This window comes from Acinonyx jubatus, chromosome D2, assembly GCF_027475565.1.
Source record: "Acinonyx jubatus isolate Ajub_Pintada_27869175 chromosome D2, VMU_Ajub_asm_v1.0, whole genome shotgun sequence".
Lineage (NCBI taxonomy): Eukaryota > Metazoa > Chordata > Mammalia > Carnivora > Felidae > Acinonyx > Acinonyx jubatus.
Genome location: NC_069393.1, coordinates 68351035 through 68372836, shown reverse-complemented (window position 1 = coordinate 68372836; position 21802 = coordinate 68351035). Strand labels below are relative to the sequence as shown.

The window sequence follows — 21802 nt, the reverse complement described above, 5'->3', positions numbered from 1 at the left end:
TTCTGTCTCAGTCTCTCTCAGTCCCTCCCCTATGTGCGCGTGCGTGTGTGTGTGTGTGTGTGTGTGTGTGTCTCAAATACAAATAAACATTTGAAAATTTTAAAAATAAACACACATTAAAAACAAAGTCCACTGACAAAAACTGTTTTCTGATTCCACCCCTTTGCATGTTACCCTCAGAGAAACTCAAGAGGGATGGCGATACAAACGGCCCAACTCCAAGCACCGTGTTTTAATTCATCCTCCTGCAAATGAAGGAGGTCTGAACTGCACCTTCTGGAACCAGGAGGTGTTAAAGACTCTAGGGATGCTGTCAGGTCACCTGGGAAAATCAATGTCATTTCTTCACCACCACGGAGAACAAATCATTGCGCACAAACTCCTTGCGGCACCACGGTTCTCCAAGTTGAAGTGTGAACTGGCCCGAGCTGGCTGTCCACTCACGGATCTGATTCCCTGCCCAGCACAGCCCCACGGGAAGGCCCGGCGAGCAGACCTGAGTGATGGGCACAGACACAAATGCAAAGACCTGGCCCTCCCTCCCACCGGTGCTGCTTTCCTGGGGCAGTAAGCTTCCAATCACAGGTTCCCCGGGTCTCTTGGCCCTAGGAACCCGCTAGCCGCTTGTCTTTGAGGCAAACTGGAGGAGGAGGGGGCTGTTACACGCTTATTACAAATTCAGACAAACAACAGCCTGGCCACAGCAGCCCGCGGACACTCCCTCATAAAGAAAAAAGTAAGTGTTATTAGGTCGGCAAGCCAGAAGCCAGCCCTCTGCCTTTCAAACACCAAAAAGGACACCTTTTAAATCTATTTTTTTTTTTAATGAAGTTCTAAGCAATAGAAATTCGACCAAAGAAGAGAGCAGACATTACAACTAAAAGGCCACAAATTCCTGTCTTGCCGTCACTAATTTCATGCCCATCAGAAGCTGAATAATTCGGAGCCCGGTCGCCCCCATAGGTTTTTTTGTCTGTCCTCCCCAGGGAGATAAATTATGTCACAACGAACTCTCCCCCAACGCTCTTCAAAAAGTACCCTGGCCTCTTGATTCGGCCCGCTCCCTGACAGAAGAAACCAGATTACTTTGGGGGAAAGGGAAGACGGGAAAGAAAAGCAGGGAAAGATATATGCCACTTGGCCACTTGGCAGGAGTGGCATAATGGTGTTGTCAGGGTGACCGACTGTCCCCGCTTGTCTGGGGTGGACAGGCTTCCTGGGACACCCTGTTGGTAACAGGTATAACACCATTAAACCTTCCTCCCATGCCAGCCACTGAGCTAACCCTAACCCTTTCTCATGTAACCTCACAATAACCCGCCCAGCAGGCAAATCCTATTATTAAGCCCATTTTTCACAGATGGGAAAACGGAGGCACAGAGTAATTAAGTAATTTGCCCAATTTAAACTTTCCAGCGTTATGTAAAAGGGAAAAAAAAGTGATGGAACTCAGATACTGGAATAAGGAGAAGTTCAGACTTTACGGGGAAATTCTGACCTGGAAAGCAGTTAATGAGGAAAAAAAAAACACTTCCTGCCAAAGGAGATGAGAGGAGAGCAGGGGAATCAGGGGAAATACACAGAACAGGAAGATCAATCACAAGTTGGTCTAGATGTTTCCAAAATAGTCCTTAGAGGCATTATGTAAGTAACACAGAAAGAGAGAGAAGAAACCCCAGGTGGGGGAGCGTGTGACAGCTGAGGATCCAGGACCAGAACGATGACAATGGCTCTGCGGCAACTTGCCAGGGATCCCGGGCCCCACGAGAGCCCGACAATCTCCACGGCCTCTGGGAAGGCCATGCCCGGGGCTCCCCCCTCCTCACACTTCATGGGCCAGGAGCCCTGGCCACTCTTGGCTCCCCAGCAGCCAGACTCTTGAGCTGAGGTGGCAAACGGAAACCACAAACCATGAACCAAAGCAGAAGTCAGACCCAGAGATAAAAATCCACTCACACGGAAAAAAAGAAACGATAACAGAACCACTGAGGCCGAAATCAAAACCATAGCTGCTTTGCATGTGGCATGGGGTTTGTGCGTGCGCTTTGTCTGTGTCAGACCTTCGGTTCCCACCACACACAACTCGCCGTGGGGCTCCTTTCGCTACGAGGCAAACCGGGAGCCTGTGGAGGATCGTCTTGCAAGACGTCTTGGCCAAAAACCCAAGAAGGCTGGAAGGAGGAAACCCCAAGCAAACCTCAATTTATCGCTATTACATATCAGTCGGGGACGCCCGGGGCGCCCGACCCAATGTACAGAAACAACTGACTTGGTGCTTTTTCCTAAACTACCCTAACGTCTGGAGTAACACGTTTGTGGGGGGGACGATAAGGATATCAACATTTATTTTCTGATGTAGATAAACTGGCAAATTGAACCCAACTGCAAAGTGACCTAAGCAAATCATAGCTTCTTCTTCTTTTTTTTTTTTTTTTTTTTTGACTTTGTTTTTTTTTGGGGGAGAGGGGGAGGCAGATGTGGGAGAAGGTTCCTCTCCCAAGGAAAGAGGCCTACCACATTATTGAAGCCTTTTCCTCACCGGAGAATTCAAGGCCTGAGTGCCAATTCTTCAGAAACAAATGGCTTCACAAAGCACGTCCTCTATGGGGAGAGGCTGGTCCTCCGCTCTCACTCACCAGGACGAAAATGTGACAAGACAAGAGTGACAAGTTTTTGAAAAAAAACACAAAACCAAATAGGGTGCATAGAGCACGCTGGGAGTTTGATAAACACGTCTTCTAGTTTAGAAGCATTTCCAAACCTTCCTCTAGATTCTATTTCAAGAAAAATGTCTGCAGGGGCGCCTGGGTGGCTCAGTCGGTTACGCGTCCGACATCAGCTCGGGTCAAGATCTCATGGCTGGGGAGTTCGAGCCCCGTGTTGGACTCCACGTTGACAGTATGCCAGCCTGGGATCCTCTCCCTCTCTCTGGCCCTCCTCCACTCTCTCTCCCTTCCTCTCTCTCTCTCTCAAAATGAGTAAATAAACTTTAAAGCACTTACCAAACCATATATATAAAAAAAAGAAGAAGAAAATGTCTGTATACCCTTGGTCAGTGAGTGTTTTAGAATTAACAGGGAAACTCTTGGCTTCTTCAGCAATGATTAAGAAATAAAAGCTGATTGCAGAATAAGCAAATGAAGACCAGGGGGATGGGAAAGAAGAGGTTTGGTTTTGATTTTTTAATTTTTTTTTAATGTTTATTTATTTTTTTTGAGAGAGAGAGAGAGAGAGAGAGAGAGAGAGCGCACGCACAGGGGAGGGGCAGAGAGAGAGAGGGAGACACAGAATCCCAAGCAGGCTCCAGGCTCTGAGCTGTCAGCACAGAGCCCCATGTGGGGCTCGAACCCACAAGCTGTGAGATCGTGACCTGAGCCGACGTCAGATGCTCAACTGACTGAGCCACCCAGACGCCCCTGGTTTTGATTTTTAAGGAGAAGAATCAAGTTCAGAGCTTTGTGAGTCCTGAAACACTTCTGAATTGAGTCTTACAGATTCCATACATTAATAAAGCCCAATTCTACAGAAAATCATTTATTTTTAGTTGACATTACCTCACTATTTGATTTTACTGTTTGATTTAGGTCTTTTGCTGTATATTTATGACCTCTTAGGAGCTAATCAAAAGGACAAAAATTCCTCTTTGCGCACGTTTCTTGCAAGATTTCGGCTCTGCTATAATACCAGAACGTAACAAGTACGTCAAGAAAGCAGCCCTCCAGGGCCCTGAAAAGATTCATCTCTACGTCATTCTACCCACAAGGTGGATGCTTTCTTTTCCTTTACGGTCTATCTCCAGAAATCCCCTTATCCACTGCCTGCTCAATTCACGTGGTCTATACCCCACCCTCAGGAGTACCTGTGACAACTGCTTTCAAGCCAACTCAAACAGAGCCCCCCAGAAAACTCACAGAGTGCCAGAGATGCTCCATTCAGAGCAAAGACCTTCAAATTCAGAATCACATCTCAAGGTTTCCTCGAAGTTCCAACTTAATTACGTGACTTCCTTGTTCTGAATTGGAGGTCGACCATCAGGCAGGTGAAACTGAGGGCAAAACGCGCCGGTGGGTTTTGGTGGCAACAGTAGACTCATTAATCCCAAAACGCTGTTTACCTAGATTCTACTGGTAAACGAGATTGGAATATTCAGATTCTCAGAATTCAGTGTTGAACCATTACTGTAAAGCCTTAATTTTTTATTATCATCCCCTTATTGATTTTTCAACTGAGCTGAAAGGTGGAGACCGCCAGGAAGTAAAATCCTAACAGGTCTGCCTCTAGGAGAAAAGATTTGCCCGGAATGGACACAAACCTTACACCACAACCCCATACGATGAACTGCACCCCCAATTACAGGAACAAAAAACTCAGGGCTTTAACCTCCATTTACACCCAGCGTTCCCAATGGTTAGATTTACGGGCACTGGGGGCGAAAGTGCGTAACCATGAATTTCTTGGCGGTTCACTGCCAACTTCCTCGCGTACTCCAGCCTTTCAACAAGCCAAGTCTCCAAGTCCAGTCCAGTCCACAAAAGGAAAGAAAGAAGAAAATGCGCAAACCGAAAAGAAAAGAACCATGCGACAACCCATTAAGGGGCTTTATCAGCTCTTTCCGAAATAAAAGGAAGTTCAAGTCTTCTAAAAACATCCTCGGGGAAAGCCAACAATCTAGAAGCCACAGTAAAAAGTAAAATCATAAATTTTCACATTAAATCACAAAATTCCTGGGAATGCAAACTCCTGGGTAAAACTGGGAGACTAAGGTCATTACACATCCTGAGGAGTTTGAGGTGTGGGAAATACCAGTATTTAGCCCTGAAAGTTAATTCTCTGAAGTTCAATGTTTCTATTCACCTCATCCGTATATATAAACCACCTACTACATGAAAAGTGGGGTCACCACTCACTAGCCATTAAAAAAAAAAATTTAGATAGACAAAGCCTTCCAGATTCTCTTCCAAATATGCATAATATATGTGTTTCAGAATAATAATCCTCTCTTAACTGCTTTCCGATAGAGAACTAAATACCGCCCCCCCAAGATTATTAATTTACATGTCACTTTCCCTCTTCTCTCTCTCTCTTTTCAATCATCATTAGGCAAAAGTAAAAAGCATTTCCTCGGCCTCCTTGGGAGGAGGCTTGGGAAAACCCGGAAGCGTACCCGGGAAGGAAACACAGAAGAGGAACCTCAAATTTCCTTTCTATTTTGGACGGTCGATAGCATTTAGGGAAAACACCTCCTTCGTTTCTGCTTCATATGTTTTCCTTATTGGTTCATTTGCACAGTGTGGCTCTCCTAGCAGCATCAGTACATCGTTTTGTCATTTCTGCCTCTCCCCGCCATTAGTGCAGGCTGCTGAGACGACACCCCAGCTGCCTCCCCAGAGCGGCCGCCAGCCCAGGCGCATCCCTTACCCCCAGGTGGTCCCCCCTGTGACTAATGTTCACCAACACTCATACATCATTCCCAAATTGGTCCAAATGAATTAAACACAGCTCTGCTTAACATTACGAGATTTAAATGGATTTTCTCTCTACAGGTCTGCCCCATAATTGGGTTTATCCATCTTGTTGAAGTACAGTTTACACTTGCTAACATCACGCCAATTCAAGCTACATTTTCTGCTCCAGTGGCAGGAGCAAGGCAGATTTGTCATCGGATCATAACAGGTAATTCAAACAACAATTAGTTTGATGACGGCCCGTATGTCAATGTCTGCTCCCCAGCAGCCGGGCTCACACCCGATGTGCTCTGTTCCTCAAGATGAATTGTCTTCACAATTCTTCAATTTCAATCGTCAACAATGCTTACCGAATCAACTTAGAAACTACTGACACAAGGCTCCCTTCCCTACAGGGCAGTCTCACCAAAGCCCGGGTGAAAAGAATCCCCCCAGGCCCTCTAGGCTACCGGCGCAAACACATCCATTTTCAAGGGCTGGACAATTTCTGCTTTTCAACCACCGAAGCTGTTTATTCTGGTGCCTCACCTCCTCCTCAAAATTCTGGGAGGCACAAGGTTTGGGAACAAAAAGGGATGAATTTGCTTGTGTCGATTCATCCACCCACAGGTAGGAAAACACTCGTCTAGGTTTCTGAAGTTGCCTGCAGGAATTAATGACAGTTGCCATAGCCTGAGAAAAATGGTATGATCCAATGGGAAACACTACTTGTCCTTTAAGGGGAAAGAAAAATGCTAATATTGCTTTTATTTTTTTTTTTATTTTTTTTTAATCTTTATTTATTTTTGAGAGAGTGAGAGACAGAGTGAGAGCAGGGGAGGGGCAGAGACAGAGGGAGACACAGAATCCGAAGCAGGCTCCAGGCTCTGAGCTGTCAGCACAGAGCCCGACGTAGGGCTCGAACCCACGAACCATGAGATCATGACCTGAGCCGAAGTCGGACACTTAACCGAATAAGGCACCCAGGCGCCCCTAATATTGCTTTTAAAAACCAACTTCCAAGCATTTTGAAACTCAGAAGACAATCATAAAAATGTTTTATGTATTTACATATACTTATACTTTACGTAATTTATATTATATAACATACCATATGTTACATACATTCAAACATAGAACAGTCCAACTGTGGTTAACCATGATTTGAGTGATGCCATAGTCATTAACACAGGGTGCAAATTCATGCAATGAAAGACGGCTGAGGTCAGGCTACGAGATACCAGAGAAAGTCAACGAAGGGGTTGAAGGTCTATCTCAAATTGTCTCACTGAGTACAAAAGATAATAAATACTGATATCATGTATATATGCACTATATATGATATGTATTATTAATCATGATATATATAATTGCCATCATGTTTTGCAGGGACTGTTAAGAGAAAAATGTTAAACCCCGCCTCTAATACACAGCCACCCAACCCACTTACGTCCTCTGTTCCCCTTCTGCCCTCGGTGTGCATTATTTAAACCCACTCACACCCCAGGTTGTACGCCTACAATGTCCCACACGTTCCTGCAGGATGCCCTAGGAATACGAAGATGAGGAAGGCACAATCTCCGAAGGGCTTACATTCTAGTCAGATGTTACAAGGACCAAGCAGAATTTTTAAGTGACATAAGAGAAACGCAAACGGCAAACAACAGGAGTCATAAATCTTTGTTACCTAGCAAAGATAGTCCAGGTTATCAAATTTATCATGTGTGACGTTTCTGACAGGAAGTAAAAAACACACAATGCATGTCGGTAGAAGACTCCTTCTAAATCTGCAAACAGGTACCTCACGCAGTTCTCAGTGGTGAACAGAAACTTGCATTTACCGAGCGCTCATCTACCCGCCATTGTCTGGCCCACTTCTTACCTGCCTTGTATCTCCCTTCATCTCCCAACAACCTTCTGCCAACAGGTACTACCATTTATCCCCACTGCACGGGTCAGGAAACTGAGGCTTGGCCGACCGCCCCCCAAACCCAGGTTGTGGGACTCCAGAAGCAGGAGCTGAACCTGCCCACCTCCTCTGGTACCTAGTCCCTTTCAAATGCAGAGGTACTGCTACTGAAACCTCGAGGGTTCCCAGTGGGGTGGGGAGGGGGGAATCTGGACCCCCAGGGGACATGTGGCAAGGTCTAGAGACATGTTTGTTAGGTGCTAGTGGCTTGAAGACATTAGAGGTCAGGGATGATGCTAAACACACACCGTGCAACGCACAGGACAGTCCCCGGTGAGACAAAAATTTTCCAGCCCAAGTAGTCAATGGTGGTGCAGCTGAGAAATGCCACACTAAGCCATCCCATCTCATTCACCCCCTCTACCCGCCAAAGACACACCCATTCCCAGTCCATGCCTAACGGATGGTGAATCTCGTATAACCAAGTGTTTTTCCAGATGCATCCCTTAAAAAACTGAAGTTCTGTGAAAATACTTCAGAGTATGTTTGATTCTAATGTTTCTTTTTAGAACATGTTAGAGACACAGAAACATACATATGCCTGCATTTAAGCTTCATATTTTTAAATTTCAGTGTATTACTCATCACATGTTAAACACACTGCCAGGCACTCAGGGATTTTGGTGGAACCTCCAGGAATAACGGTCTGCTGCCGTTATCTGTTTAAGTGAAGACTGTGCTGAGATTTCAAGGTAAACCGTTAAAAAAAAAAAAATCTGCAACCACTTATCTGTTCCATCAGGACTTGATACAATGGCACCAAACCAAATTCCAGAGACAAATTAAGTGCGAAGCTTGATAAGCCTGCGTATGTCAGCTACAACCCACTTGGAAATTTCTGTGTTTACCTAAACAGCCCCATGATTCTCAGGGACTTTGTAAAAAGTAAGAATTATAAAGTGCAACCTCTAAAACAGAGTTACTAAGAACATACGACCAGCTGACTGCCATGTATCAGACGTCTACACTACCTGCTGACTGCCACAGAACAGACGTCTACACCACCTGCTATGGCCCCTAAAAGGCACACACGTGGCTGATGGAACAGCTGTGTCCATCCTTCCTGGTCGTCCTAAGCCAAGGACCACCAGGCCACCTCTCTGCATCCTTACCAGCCCGCTTACAAAGCACGCAGGCTGGGCCCCAAGTGCCGTAATGTGGTGGAGAATGAACACATACAAAGATCTCAATTCCTACAAACACACGGATACAATTAGAACAGACAGCAGTTTTAAAAAAGATATAAGTAAAAGCCTTAAAACAAGATTGTTTTCTTTTACCCAGTCAACTGAATACAGTTGCTGTTGGTTTAAACAAGATAGTAACTTTTTGAAAGATAGAGCCAAGCTGGGCCCCTGGACTCCCAACTTGGCCCTGTTTCAACCAAATTATGGGAACCAATCACTTCTCTGCACCTCAGTTTCCTTGCCTTTCAAAACAGACTGCAGGGAGGCTGGCTGGCTCTGTCAGAAGAGCAAGCAACTCTTGATATCAGGGTTGTAAGTGCGAGCCCCACGTTGGGTGTAGAGATTACTTAAAAATAAAATCTTTAAAGGGCGCCTGGGTGGCTCAGTTGGTTGAGCACCCGACTCTTGATTTCGGCTCAGGTCATGATCCTCGGGTCATGGGATCGAGCCCTGCGTTGGGCTCCGTGCTGAGATTCTCTGTGTTTGAGATTCTCTCTCTCTCTCTCTCCCTCTGCCCCTGTCCCCAACACGTGCCAGCGTGCTCTCTCTCTCTCTCTCTCTCTCTCAGGTAAAAAAATAAAAATAAAAATCTTTCAAAAAGAGAGAGAGACAGAGACAGAGGCTCTACTTTTGCGCCACCCGACAAGAGGGGCTTGGGGCCTGGCAGCATCAGGAAACCCGAGGAGTGTGTTAGAAATGCAGAATGTCAGGCCCTCCCTGCATCCAAATGTGCGTCTGTCTGACCTGGAAGCCTGAACAGAGCTAGACAGCCTCAGGGTTCCCCTGGCATGCTACAGCAGATTCCCACCTCCTCTCACTGTTCCTAACTCCGGGGACAATGACCATCACTGACTGCCTGTTAATGGAACATTCTCCAAACAGAGTCCTCTCCCATTGAACAGGCATCCTTTAGAACTCTGAGTGTAACCGGCCTCCTCTCCTCCAAGGAAACAGAGTCAAGCTAAACAAAATAAGCGAGCAAACAGAAGACCTGATGACAGTTTTTCTGTAACGAGACTATATGCACGTTGCACCCAAAAAGTAGGTAAGGGGTACAGATTCCAGGATCCCTAGACCAGAGCTCGTCAACCCTGTGTGCACATTAAAATCACCTGGGAGGGGTGCCCGGGTGGCTCGGTCGGTTGGGTCAAGTGTCCGACTCTTGATTTCGGCTCAGGTCATGATCTCAGGGTTCAAGCCCTGCACGGGGCTCTGTGCTGACAGTTCAGACCCTGGAGCCTGCGCGGGATTCTCTCCCTCTCTCTCTGCCCCTCCCCTGCCAGTGCCCTCTCATCCTCTCTCTCTCAGATAAATGAACTGTAAATAAATGAATCAACCAATCAATGATAAAATCACCTGGGAAGCTTTTTTTGAAGCAGGGATGCCCATACCCCACCCCCTGAAGATGCCAATTCAGGTGCACTGCAGTGGAGCCCGGGCCTGAGCACCATTTACACTGCTCCCCCAGGGGCTGTGTGACGTGCAGCCAGAGATGGGAACCACTGCCCTCGTCCAGCAGTTCTCAATGTGTCATTGCCAGAGAGGAGGCATCGAGATTACCCAAAAACCCATTAATGCTGCAATGCCTGCGCCCACCCCAGACCCACAGAACCTAACACTCGGGGGGTAGGGCCACAGTCTGCATCTAACGAACCTCCCGGGTGATGCCTGCTCGCGTCTGTGAGATGCTGACCTGGTCCTAATGAATGGGATCTTTAAGGAGTAGAACCCAGGATTCCGTACTTTTGAGCAGTTCCCGGTTGATCCCTTTGTATACAGCCCGGAGAGCTGGTTGGTGGGCACTGAGTGAGGAAACCCCTGGACCCTTGAGCATTATTTTATGCAGACGGTAGTTAGCATAATGCTGTGTAGTACCATCTCTCTCCAGTCTGACTGCCGGGGTTGGAATCCTAATTCCTTGATCATGGGCAAAATATCTCTGGTAGCCGAGTCTCCGTTTCCTCATTTACAAAATGGAGATATAATGATGATAATACGAGTAACTACATCTTTCGGGTTCCCTTCTGTGTTGTTATGAAGAATCAATAAATAATTCATACACAGCACTTAACACCAGACCCAATGCTTCGGGAGAATTCAATAAGCATAAGCTGCTATTATTATCTGCTGTGGTTACTGCCTTTGACCCCGAAGACCAAGCACTTTACCGTCCAAGCTACTCTTTCATAAACAAAGAAACGCCCCTTCTTGAGGCTTGCAAAAGTATCTGGCTCTCTTCATAGAACCATGGAGAAGGAAAGGCCTCAAAAGCTCAGCAGAACCCACAGGCAAACTCTAGCTTCTCACTCAAAATCAAAGTTATCCCAACTGAGTACTTGGCCAGCCCTCAAGTACTCAAGTGGGCACTGAGCAGCCAATAAGCGATCAACTGATTGACTTCAAAAGACTCTGGGGCGGCACTGCTCAAACTTCAGTAGGCTGAAACTCAGAGCCCTGCTTAAAAATGCAACTCCCAGGTCGTATCTAAAACCTGCTCCATCGGACCAAGGGAAATGGGGTGCTTACAAATCAGGACATGAGACAGCGCTAGAATTTAAGCTCCATGAGAACAAGCTGGTTTTGTCCATTCCGTCCGCGGATGAAGGCTGCAAGGGCCTGGCACACGCAAGATATGCAATAAATACTTTTGAACGAATGAAGGAACAGTCTGAGGTATGGACTTCAATCAGCCAGTCAGGCAGAAACTCAGCACGGCAGCAAGTGAATGAACCTTCCGAAGGAGCTGACTGGCAAACGAGTCTGGTGAAACGACACGAGTCTCTGTCATGGCCCCATCCACATGCAAACACACGCACACACTGCATCCTTTGTGGAAAGGGGACATGAAATCTCCCAGCCAGGTGTGGGTGGTGGGACTGAGGGAAAATTGAGGAAGTGACTATACCAAGAACGGAAGTTAGCTCAGATCTGCTCCTGAAGCAAGAAAGCAAATCCTCATGAGAACTGAAAGGGCCACAGAACCTGCGGCACGAGGAGGGGGGGCCCAGAACACAAGAGACCACCGTCAGATACAGGACTTGGGCTGGCCCTTGCCAACATCCCAGCCAAATCCAGAGGTACCAACCTCTGGCCATTCTTACCACGGAGGCCAAGGGTCTACCTGGGCAAAGAGATGGACCGCGACTCACAGCATCATTTTAAGACACGGCTGAGACTAAACACCAAGTTCCCATCCAGGAATAAGGGGTCAATACGGCACCAGGACACTCTCCAGTTTCTACCCTTCCCTCCTTGACCTCAGAAAGCACGCAGGCCCTGGGGGAGGGTTCTCGGGGCCTTACTGAGTCACGGCAGATGAGTTCGAAGACCAAAAAGAAGGAACATGCTTTGGTAAAGCTCAGATGGGAACGTGCAAGCCTGAGGACAGAAGGCAAAGTAACAACACTTGAAAGTCTCCACCGCTCAGCTGTGTAAACAAATAAAATGGTCCATTTCTTCTGGAGCCTCTCCTGGTTGTCTTTGCGCACACACACAAGCATGTGCATACACACACACACACACACACACACACACACACACACACCACTTCACATCTTAAAAGAAAAACAACCAAGAAAGGTCTACACAGTTTGTTTTTGCTGTGTGTGGAGTTATTTTTTCCTAAATCACATCTGACTTGGTGTGAAAACATCAACCTTTGGCCAAAATACTCTTAAAACAAAGGCTTAATTGGTTCTGAAATAGCCCTTCTGAAAACCAAGGGAAATCTCTTCTGTGGGTCTTGACCTTGATTACAACACTGCTCTTGGGGCTGGAATAATGACGAGTGGGGGAGTCCAGGAAGAGCTGCCTTCAGGGAGGCAACAGGGATGCCTACACATTCATCCACAGTCACCTGCAGGGCGGCTCTCTGGAAGGCACCGGCAGTGTGCGGGTCCACCTCTGCACTCAGCCTGCAAAATCTTCCCAGGTTAAGGGAGACGGTGGGGGGAGTTCCTAGGAACTGGGGCCAAAAGCCAAACCGGCCTCTGAGCACACCTAGCTCATTTTACTGCTCCCCTATGTATCACTCACACACATACAACCACTGAGCCAGCGCACTTCAGGGACGACACTTGAAATCCAGTGTTCACATCTCTCTCAAAAGATCAATGCAAAGCTAAACACACGTATTACCCTGTGTCTCTCCAAGGCCATTCTTGGATATGAAGAACAGAGACGGACACACATATTCCTCCAAAAGATGTGGGTGAGAATGTTGCTAGGACCTTATTCACAGTCGCAGAAAATGCGAGGCAATCCAAAACTCCAGGAACATAGAAAGGATGTGCACAATGTGTCATAGTCCTACGGAGAATACTGATGGCAATAAAAAAGAGCAAACTAGTGCCACATACAATAACAGGAATAAAAGTCAGATATAATGCTGAGTGGGGTCAGACAGGAGACAATCCATTCTGTACAATCCCATCCCTATGAAGCTAAAAACCAGGCAAAACTCAGGGCGCCTGGGTGGCTCAGTCGGTTGAGCATCCGACTTCGGCTCAGGTCATGATCTCGCGGTCTGTGAGTTTGAGCCCCGCGTCGGGCTCTGTGCTGACAGCTCAGAGCCTGGAGCCTGCTTTGGATTTTGTGTCTCCCTCTCTCTCTGCCCCTCCCCACTCACGCTCTGTCTCTCTCTGTCTCAGAAATAAACATTAAAAAAAATTTTTTTTTAATAACAGGCAAAACTAATCCATGGCGATAGATAAAATTATTCCATGTGAGAATTGGCGGGGGCAGGGTGGGAGGGTGGAGGGGTGGGGCTACGGTTTTCAGGGTGGAGGGTTGGAAGCCAGATGACTGGGAGGTGAAGGGCATACGCAAGACATCTGGGGGGTTGGTAATATTCTCTCAGGGGCCAGCAAACCACAGTCTGTGGGCCAAATCCAGCCACTGTCAACTCTTATAAATAAAGTTTTATTGGGACAAGTCCACATCTATTCTTTTAGGTATTATTTTTAGCTCCTTTTGCATCACGGTGGCAGAGTTGAGTAGCTGCCACAGAGATTATAGGGCCTGCAAAGAGAAAAATGTTTACTATTTAGCCCTTTACAGAAAAAGCATTCCAACTCCATTCTACGTATTGGTCAGGGTGATGGTTTCGTGGGTGTTCACATGTGTAAAAGTTGGTCCATGGGGCGCCTGGGTGGCGCAGTCGGTTAAGCGTCTGACTTCAGCCAGGTCACGATCTCGTGGTCCGTGAGTTCGAGCCCCGCGTCAGGCTCTGGGCTGATGGCTCAGAGCCTGGAGCCTGTTTCCGATTCTGTGTCTCCCTCTCTCTCTGCCCCTCCCCCGTTCATGCTCTGTCTCTCTCTGTCCCAAAAATAAATAAACGTTGAAAAAAAAAAATTAAAAAAAAAAAAAAAAAAAAAAGTTGGTCCACCTCTCCACTAAAGACATATTTATCTCATACTTCAATGAAACTTTTTAAAAGTCAGCAGAGCTAAATAACTACATCTTGCTTTTAAAAGGTCTGTTAAGTGTCATTCCAGTTATATCGGTGTTAACCACGTAGGGAGAATACGGCCATTTGTGTGATGCTGGTCTTTTCAACACCGAGAGGGGTCGGGAGGTTGTCAAAAGCGGGGAAGATCCCAACACAGCAACTGATACCGTGCCCAAACTTTTTCAAAAGAACACGAGGCGGCTACAGGAATCAACTGGAGGCCATTCATGTCGATGGTGAACTTGGCCGAGTCCTGAGATTACAGGAGGGCTGGGAAGGGCAAGGGGTATGGATCTCATGGGTTGCAAGGTGTCCCCCTACTTGAGGTTATTTTGGGAACCAGCTCAGGAAAGCAACAAGCTCAGCTCATATTGAAATGCAGGATTTATTAAGGTGAAGCAGTTTCACGTTTCCAGGGAAAGAAAATTCTGCCCCAACAATCACACCCGACTTAAGCCTTGTGCTGGAGAACGCTGCGAAGGGAAAATGTCAGCTGTACTGCCCCCCAAAGCACTACCGTCCTCGTCTCAAACTAAAATTACAGCTAGATGCCATTTGGCTTGGCCTCGTCCTGGTCTAGCAGAGGTTGGGGGCGAATGAACTCTGAAAGCATGCCGGTGCTGGGTCTCTAATAAAATGTCTCTCTGTTTGCCCACATGGGCATCCAGCCTTAGCAAACAGAAGCAGGGGAGAACAATACTACCTGTTCATGGAGGAATGGTAATGGTTTCAGTCCCCCGAACAATGAGGTCTGTAATTTACTCCATCTTCCTCCTGAGAAAGAGCTTCACATGGCCTGCACCGTGCCAGGTGGTTTGGAGAAAGTCAAACTGCTCGGTCTCACAAGGGACGCTTCAGCAACGGGTGTAAAGACACAACAGCTGGTCCGGTCTCGGCTGGTCTCCCAGTGACATGGCCCCAGCCAGCCTTTCCACACCGAGATAGGGATCACTATGCTATTCAACCTCACCGATTCCCACACCCCGGGCAACAGGATTCTCCAGCACTCCACCAGACGTAGTAGGTCTCAGGACATTTGTCTGTTCCTCCACCCATTCATCAAGACCTAGGGTTTGGGCCTGTTCCCTCTCCTAGCCCTGAGACTAAACCAGTTTCAGGGGGCAAGACTCAATGTGCCAACATCAAGAAGCAGAAGGCCCAGCAGGAAGTGTGCCAGCAGGAACGAGTGCGGCATCTAGCTAGAGACATCAGTCTGGAAAATACTTGGGGATGGAGGGCGGTAAAACCACCTTCCCCTAAAATACACAGAGGGATCAGATCAGCAGCACACGGCAGGAGCAAACAAAATATTTTCACAATACGCTCCTGTCGCCCTGAAACAAGCACAAAAACGTGAGGGAATCCATCAAATAAAAATGTCTGCAGAACCGTACTTTTTTCACTGGTGGAAGAATCCACAGTGTCGCTGGGGCCCATGGCTGCCTGAAAGCCTTATCCAGGAAGCTGCAGATTTGAAACGGGAGAGCTACAAAGATGGGACTATGGCTGTAGTTTGGTGAGACCACAGACGGACACACAAGTTATCTGCAACGGAACAACATAAATTATTTCACCAACCGACATCCACTTCCGGGAAGAGGAGACCCAGAACCAGACTTCACCATCACCACAACAGGCTTCAAAAGCCTCTCTCCAGAGGGTTAAACCGGAACACTCCAGAAGTTTCGGCACCATTAGTTACACCATGAGTAACATCCATCCTGGCAGAGCCAGGCAAGGCAGACAGACGAAAATCGTATTAGTCTGCTCTCCCTCCACTACTGCATTCTGCTGGCACCAGTTCAGCTCCGAGTCTATATTAGTCTGTGATCTGTTTAGCCTTTGGATTTAAAAGAATGGAAGCACTACATGAGCAGGAAACCGGACACTCATCAGAAGCTGGGCTCTGTCACCTCTCCCTCCCAGCACTCTTAAGGACATACATCAACAGGTCCAAGAGAAATCAACATTTCAGGACAATCGGGTCGAAAGTGATATTCTTAGCACCCCTTAGCGTGATCTGGATGCACCGGAAACAACCCTCCGGCTGTCAGTAGCCCCCTCCCCCGCCCCTCCCCCCACCATTCTTCCAGGTCGGCCACCTCGTTTTGCTCTCAAATGAAGATTCTTCCCTAAGCCAAAAACAATAGCCAAGCTGGGGTCTTGTGTGCCCATTACGCCTGATCAAGAAACTAAACACAAAACACAGGCTCCTCTTTCTTTCCATATTCTTTAAATCGTTTTGGCAGCCTTTCTGCTCTTGTTTCTTTGCTTCCCACCTCCCCGAGTCAATCAACTACCACCAGCACCATCACCACCTTCACCATCGTCACCACCACCACCACCATCATCATCACCAACCATCATCCCCATCATCATCATCACCACTATCACCATCATCATCATCATCATCATCATCATCATCACCATCTAGATCGGGGGAAGGGGCAGAGAATAAAAGACACAAGAGACCTACTTATTGACAATTCAAGCTTCAGGATCTCTTGCATTTTCCTACCTGAATTGCAATCTGGTGTTCAATCGTTTTGTACGCAGAGTAATGTGTGCTCCCAGACTGAAAATGGAGCTGTAGAAAGAAACCAAATCAAAGCGTTCTGCTTATGTCACAAACTACAAGAAAACATCTTAAGCAGTTTATGAATAGCAGACAAACCTTCCTAGATTGAACTGCAGCCTTGGCATTCAATCAAGACCTGTGTATTTTTATTTGTTGCTATGGATAAGATAATCATCATAATCTAAGGTAAAGTTTAAAAAAAAAAAAGCGTCTATTCAATAAGCGAAAAGGGAGGGGGGGAGGGGGCCAAGAGTGAGAATCATTGACATGAAAAGGAAAGACGGACGCCCATTAAAACATAAAGGAAGCCAGTGTGCTGAGCAGGACGCTGCAGAAGAATTAACTGTGTGCTGCAAAAAGCCACGAGAATTGCGACACGTAGGTGTGAGGACAGGCAGTGAGAAAGGGTTCTGAGAAGCCACAAGACTGCAACAGGTACAAGACCCCCACTGTTCTGACAACTGGGCTCTTGCTCCTAAACACAATTCTATTTTGGGGAAAACAAATGTGTCAGGCAGAATTCAGGGGCCACCGATGCCTTATGCATTCTTCTGCAATGACTAAGCGATCCGTCCCAGAACGTCCCTATAGCCTGCACTCTAGGAATCCACACTTCCCCATAGAGGGAGCCAACCATTGCCAAAGAGCCACCAAGTTTTCTAAGGACGGCCTGTTCACTGGCCCCTGGGTGAATGCTCGTCCCTGGCTCCCTCAGATTCTCCACAACCGGGTGGGGGGCGGGACGACGAAGTCTCTCTCTCAGGCCTTCCCCTCTGAAGCCCTACAGAGCCCCCATCAAAGAAGTGGGTGTCCCCAAACAAAAAGGAATATGGAGATGCCTCACCAAACTCTCCTTTCCCCAAATAACGCTTGTTAGTAGTGGGATCCTCCCGAGCAGGAAAACAAACACTATCTGATTCATTTTATAAACAATACAACAGTCACTAAAGGATCTCAACAGTATCTGGAAATGCATTTTAATTTGCAACATATGAACAAATGAGGAGGAATCGCTGCTCATTCACCTCACAGCAAAAGGCAGCAGGGGCTCGCACTTCCAAACCACGGCTATTACTGCTACTATACTGTTGCTGTTACCAGAACACTTCCATAGTACCAGAACAAAGTGTAACCTAGCTTGCCAGTGAGTTTCAGATCCAATGATTTTGTTCACACAGTTCAGGACTGTTCAAAATCAGTCCGCCCAGGTTTGGCGGGGGGGGGGGGGGGGAGAAAAAAAAGACAGAAAGGAAAAAAGAAGAAAAATGAAATTCACATAAGAACTTTTGAACCAACACAACACAGAAGCGATCAAATTTTTTAAAATAGTCTGAATTTATACTGCTCATGAGATAAGGCTGGAAGTCCCCATTTTAGCATCCAATGGGCTCCTCTGAGATCACTGTAACTGCTCCAAAGAAACAATCAAAAACACCGCCTATAAATATTAGGAGACTGCTTGCCCCAAAACATAATACTAATCAAGGTGAAAAGAGGCCACAATAAAGATGAAGCCAGGAATGAATATATATGTAGTCCTTTACCTGTCAAAGCAGAACGATGCACCACACTCCCTAAAACAACTAAAGACGAACACTGAGCAACTGACAGTAAGCCCATCCCCACACAGCCCAACCCCCCCCCCCACACACACACGCTCTGAAGCAGTTCATCTAAGTGAACTGCAGAAAAAGAAAGATGAATTTGCACCCTTTGAGCCCCATGCCCCCGCCCTTCCTATGAAAACTGCCAGCCAGTAAACGGAGATTTGCACTAATTTCTGTGACAATTCCGCATCACTTTCAAACAACTTTTGTGCTAAGGACAGCTTTCTCTGCCAGGTTGGAATGCTTGGCTGGAGAGCAGCTCTTGTCTGAGGGGTGGGGGGTGGGGGGTTCCGCTTCTAAGTCGAGAGGCAACAGTAACAACTCATCCCCCTTTTCAGCAGGGTTTTATTCTCCTCTTTTCCAACTGCCTGATTCAGAGCTTAATGGAAACTTATCCAAGCTTTTCTTCCCACAAACCCTGTGGAGCCCTAGGCAATCTGTACTCAGGGTAACCACAGGAATCTCAGATTGTCAATTAAAATTGAATGGACACCTGATAACTATATGTCGTGGAAACCAAATTTCATATAATCACAGGCTTGTGAATAAATTAATGAAACTGTGGCTAATCCAAATTCAATTTTCACTTGTCCGGTTCCATTCTTAATCCTTGCGTCCAATCACCACCCAAATAACACAATCCCAGAGAGAACGCTGCAATTAAAACAGGAAAAATGCAACTGCAAGGTCCTTAAGAATGTAGTTGGACAAAGTTAATTTCACACACACACACACACACACACACACACACACACACACACACCATTTTAACACCCCCAAGCATTTAACACCCCCAAGCAATGTAACTTCCCTCCTCAGGTGTCCAGACAAACCGAATAACCCGGACCAGCTCATAAATACACACAGCACAAGCTCCAATCAGATCTTTACTCCCAGCCAGTAACCACTGCGTTGGAGAGATATGGAGCTAAACTTCCGCCAGCTACAGTGACACAGACTTACAATTTTCTTGTTGCTCCTTTGGGTTTCCACCCCCTCTTGTACCAAATGCTGTTTTCTTAAACATAACACTTTAAACTGCTTTTTGCTTCCCTGTAAAACACAAAGATGCCTTGTTCCTTATAGTCCAGCTTTTTAAGACAAAGACAAAATACAAGGACCCAGTAAAACCTTGGCTTTCTAGACTGGAACAAGAATTTACTTCTCTCTCTGTAAAAAAATCTATTAAGAAAGGAAAGAACAAGAGAGGGTGGCCTTTTCTTTTTCGAATCGATGAGGGGAGGTTCAGAGATCCATCTAAGGATCAGCCATCTAAGGCCCATCTGAGTTTAGGAACCTCTACCCCTGGGGCTGCCCTGATCTTGGTCACCTGCAGCACTCCGCAGCGTCACTTCCTCGGCCAGCAGGTGCAGCTTATACATTGGGCACGCAGTGCGTCCTCAACATGGTGCTTCCCTGGGGCATCCTGGGGCTTCACCAGATGAGAACTCCAGGGGACCTTTCCTTCAATTCCTTCCCATGAAACCCTCAACAAAATAAACCTTCCCTTCCTGTGTGCTTGTTTACAATGGCCAAGCCCACCCACCCATGCTAACACCCCCAGACGATCTGGCCCTCACTTGTCCAGAGGAAGAACCATAAAGAGGCGGCTGTGCCCGGCACAGGATTGCACAATTCCCCGGCAATTAAAAAACCAACAATTTACAATTAACTGCTTCCCTTATGATGATCATATCGTGATGGCTCTTGGTTTATTTCTAATCACTACCACTGGCCCTCAATTTGCTGTTTCAGATATAAGACATCAGAGACACCCAGAGACGAGAGAAAAAGGAAAACCACGTTTTCATCCACAGACATCTCCTCCTCAAAGGGGACCCTGTGTTGGTTTCTCCCACACTAAGTGAACTTCCAGTGTTCAGAAGATTAATTTCTTATACCTATTCATTCCACTAAATTGGTAAGAGGTGGAGCATTCGTTTTATTGTCACCTGGCTTTCTCTTTTATTAAAACAAACAAACAATAATCCAATCCAGATTCATTCCCTAAAAAGTTTTGGTTTTGGGGACCTGGGGTCCACCTTCTACCCTATAGCCACTACCATGAGCCACCTGAAGTTTAATTTCCGTGTCATCAACTTAAAAGACAGATATTTTTGGGGCGCCTGGTTGGCTCAGTGGGTTAAGCGTCCGACTTCAGCTCAGGTCATGATCTCACGGTTCGTGAGTTCAAGCCCCGCACAGGGCTCTGTGCTGACAGCTCAGAGCCTGGAGCCTGCTTCCGATTCTGTGTCTCCCTCTCTCTCGGCCCCTCCCCTGCTCATATTCTGTCTGTCTCTCTCAAAAAGAAATAAACATTACAAAAAAAAAAAAAAGAGAGAGAGAGAGAATATTTTTGTCGTTAGTAGGTCTAAGGCATTTTCTTCGGTCATCAGGCACCGTTAGGGACAGAGACGGCAGCCCTGTGCTGCGAACCTCTTACATTTAATGGGAAATACAATCCTGGTCAGGACTCTGGGCTACCCTGCCTGCCCTTTTAAAAAGTGCCAAGGGGACCTCTACCTTCCATAGGGAAGGCAAAAGCAACACTGACTGGTAGGTGTGCCGGTTTAAACATCCCTCGCCAGACCTGGACACCGAACATTTGTACCATCCTAAAAACAACAACTTAACAAAGGCATCCCCTTTTCACTTCCTGGCATTCTGCTTCAGAAATTCTGCCGCAGCAAAACGCATGCCTTCAGACACCAGAACAATCTCTCCTACTGTCTCGATGTTCCATCCAATGTCTATTTACCCTCATTAATTTTTCTTTTCTTTTCCTCAACCTGAAACCATCAGCTATGAGTCAGAGAATGATCATTAACTTTTACAGCTTCCATACACATCCACCTACTCACATTTGGGGAAAGAAGACTTGCAACACTGCCTGAGACCAAAATCCTCCATGAAAGAAAAGGGAAGAAAAAAAAAAAATCACTTCAAGAAAGTTATAGCTGTAGGTCTATGGGGGTTGGGGGGGGGGGGGTTACATTCATTGTTTTTCCACTCAGTGCCGCAAATCTGGAGCAAAAAAAAAGAAAAGTTGAACTTGGTTACGGTGATAGGGATTTCTGGGTTGATTTCTGAAGAAAAATGAGATGATTTTCTTTAAACATCAAAACATAATTAAAGTTCTTAAACTGTGTGTGGGGGGGGGATGAAGTGAATCAAATTTCCTGCTCTTGTACAAAACACATTTCTAGCATAGAAAAACACGTGGGCTAAGGGGCTGAGACATGCTCCTAACACAGCATTTTTCATTAAAAGTTGCTACATTAACACTCTTAAAATGATGCCCTATCATTACTCCACTTAGCAGTCACAGCTCTGCAACTCATAACGAATTAATTTGCATTAATGTGGGTTTCCTGTGTCCTTCCCTGGGTATGCCATTGTGATTCCGGCTTAATAAAACTGACAGGACAGTAACATAGTGCCTTTTATTCCACTTTCCAAAACAAACCAACCCACCCGAAGACCCACACAAATCCTCTCGATTTTTTTTAAGCATTTTGCTAATATATTTAGTACATCATAATTGGCCCAGCACACAGGAACCTAGTTA

General features: G+C 46.5%; 1 protein-coding gene across 32 annotated transcripts in view; it reads right to left on the bottom strand.

Moving 5' to 3' along the window:
- TCF7L2 (transcription factor 7 like 2) overlaps positions 1-21802 on the bottom strand; it is a 205252-nt gene that overhangs the window by 174852 nt on the left and 8598 nt on the right. For 19 of the 32 annotated variants that reach the window (XM_053207154.1, XM_053207152.1, XM_027063069.2 and 16 more), the window contains exon 4: positions 16568-16636. The exons of the other annotated variants lie outside the window; for them this stretch is intronic. In XM_053207154.1, the coding sequence (XP_053063129.1) occupies positions 16568-16636 (69 nt within the window). The remainder of the gene's footprint in view (positions 1-16567; positions 16637-21802) is intronic. 32 annotated transcript variants of the gene reach the window in all.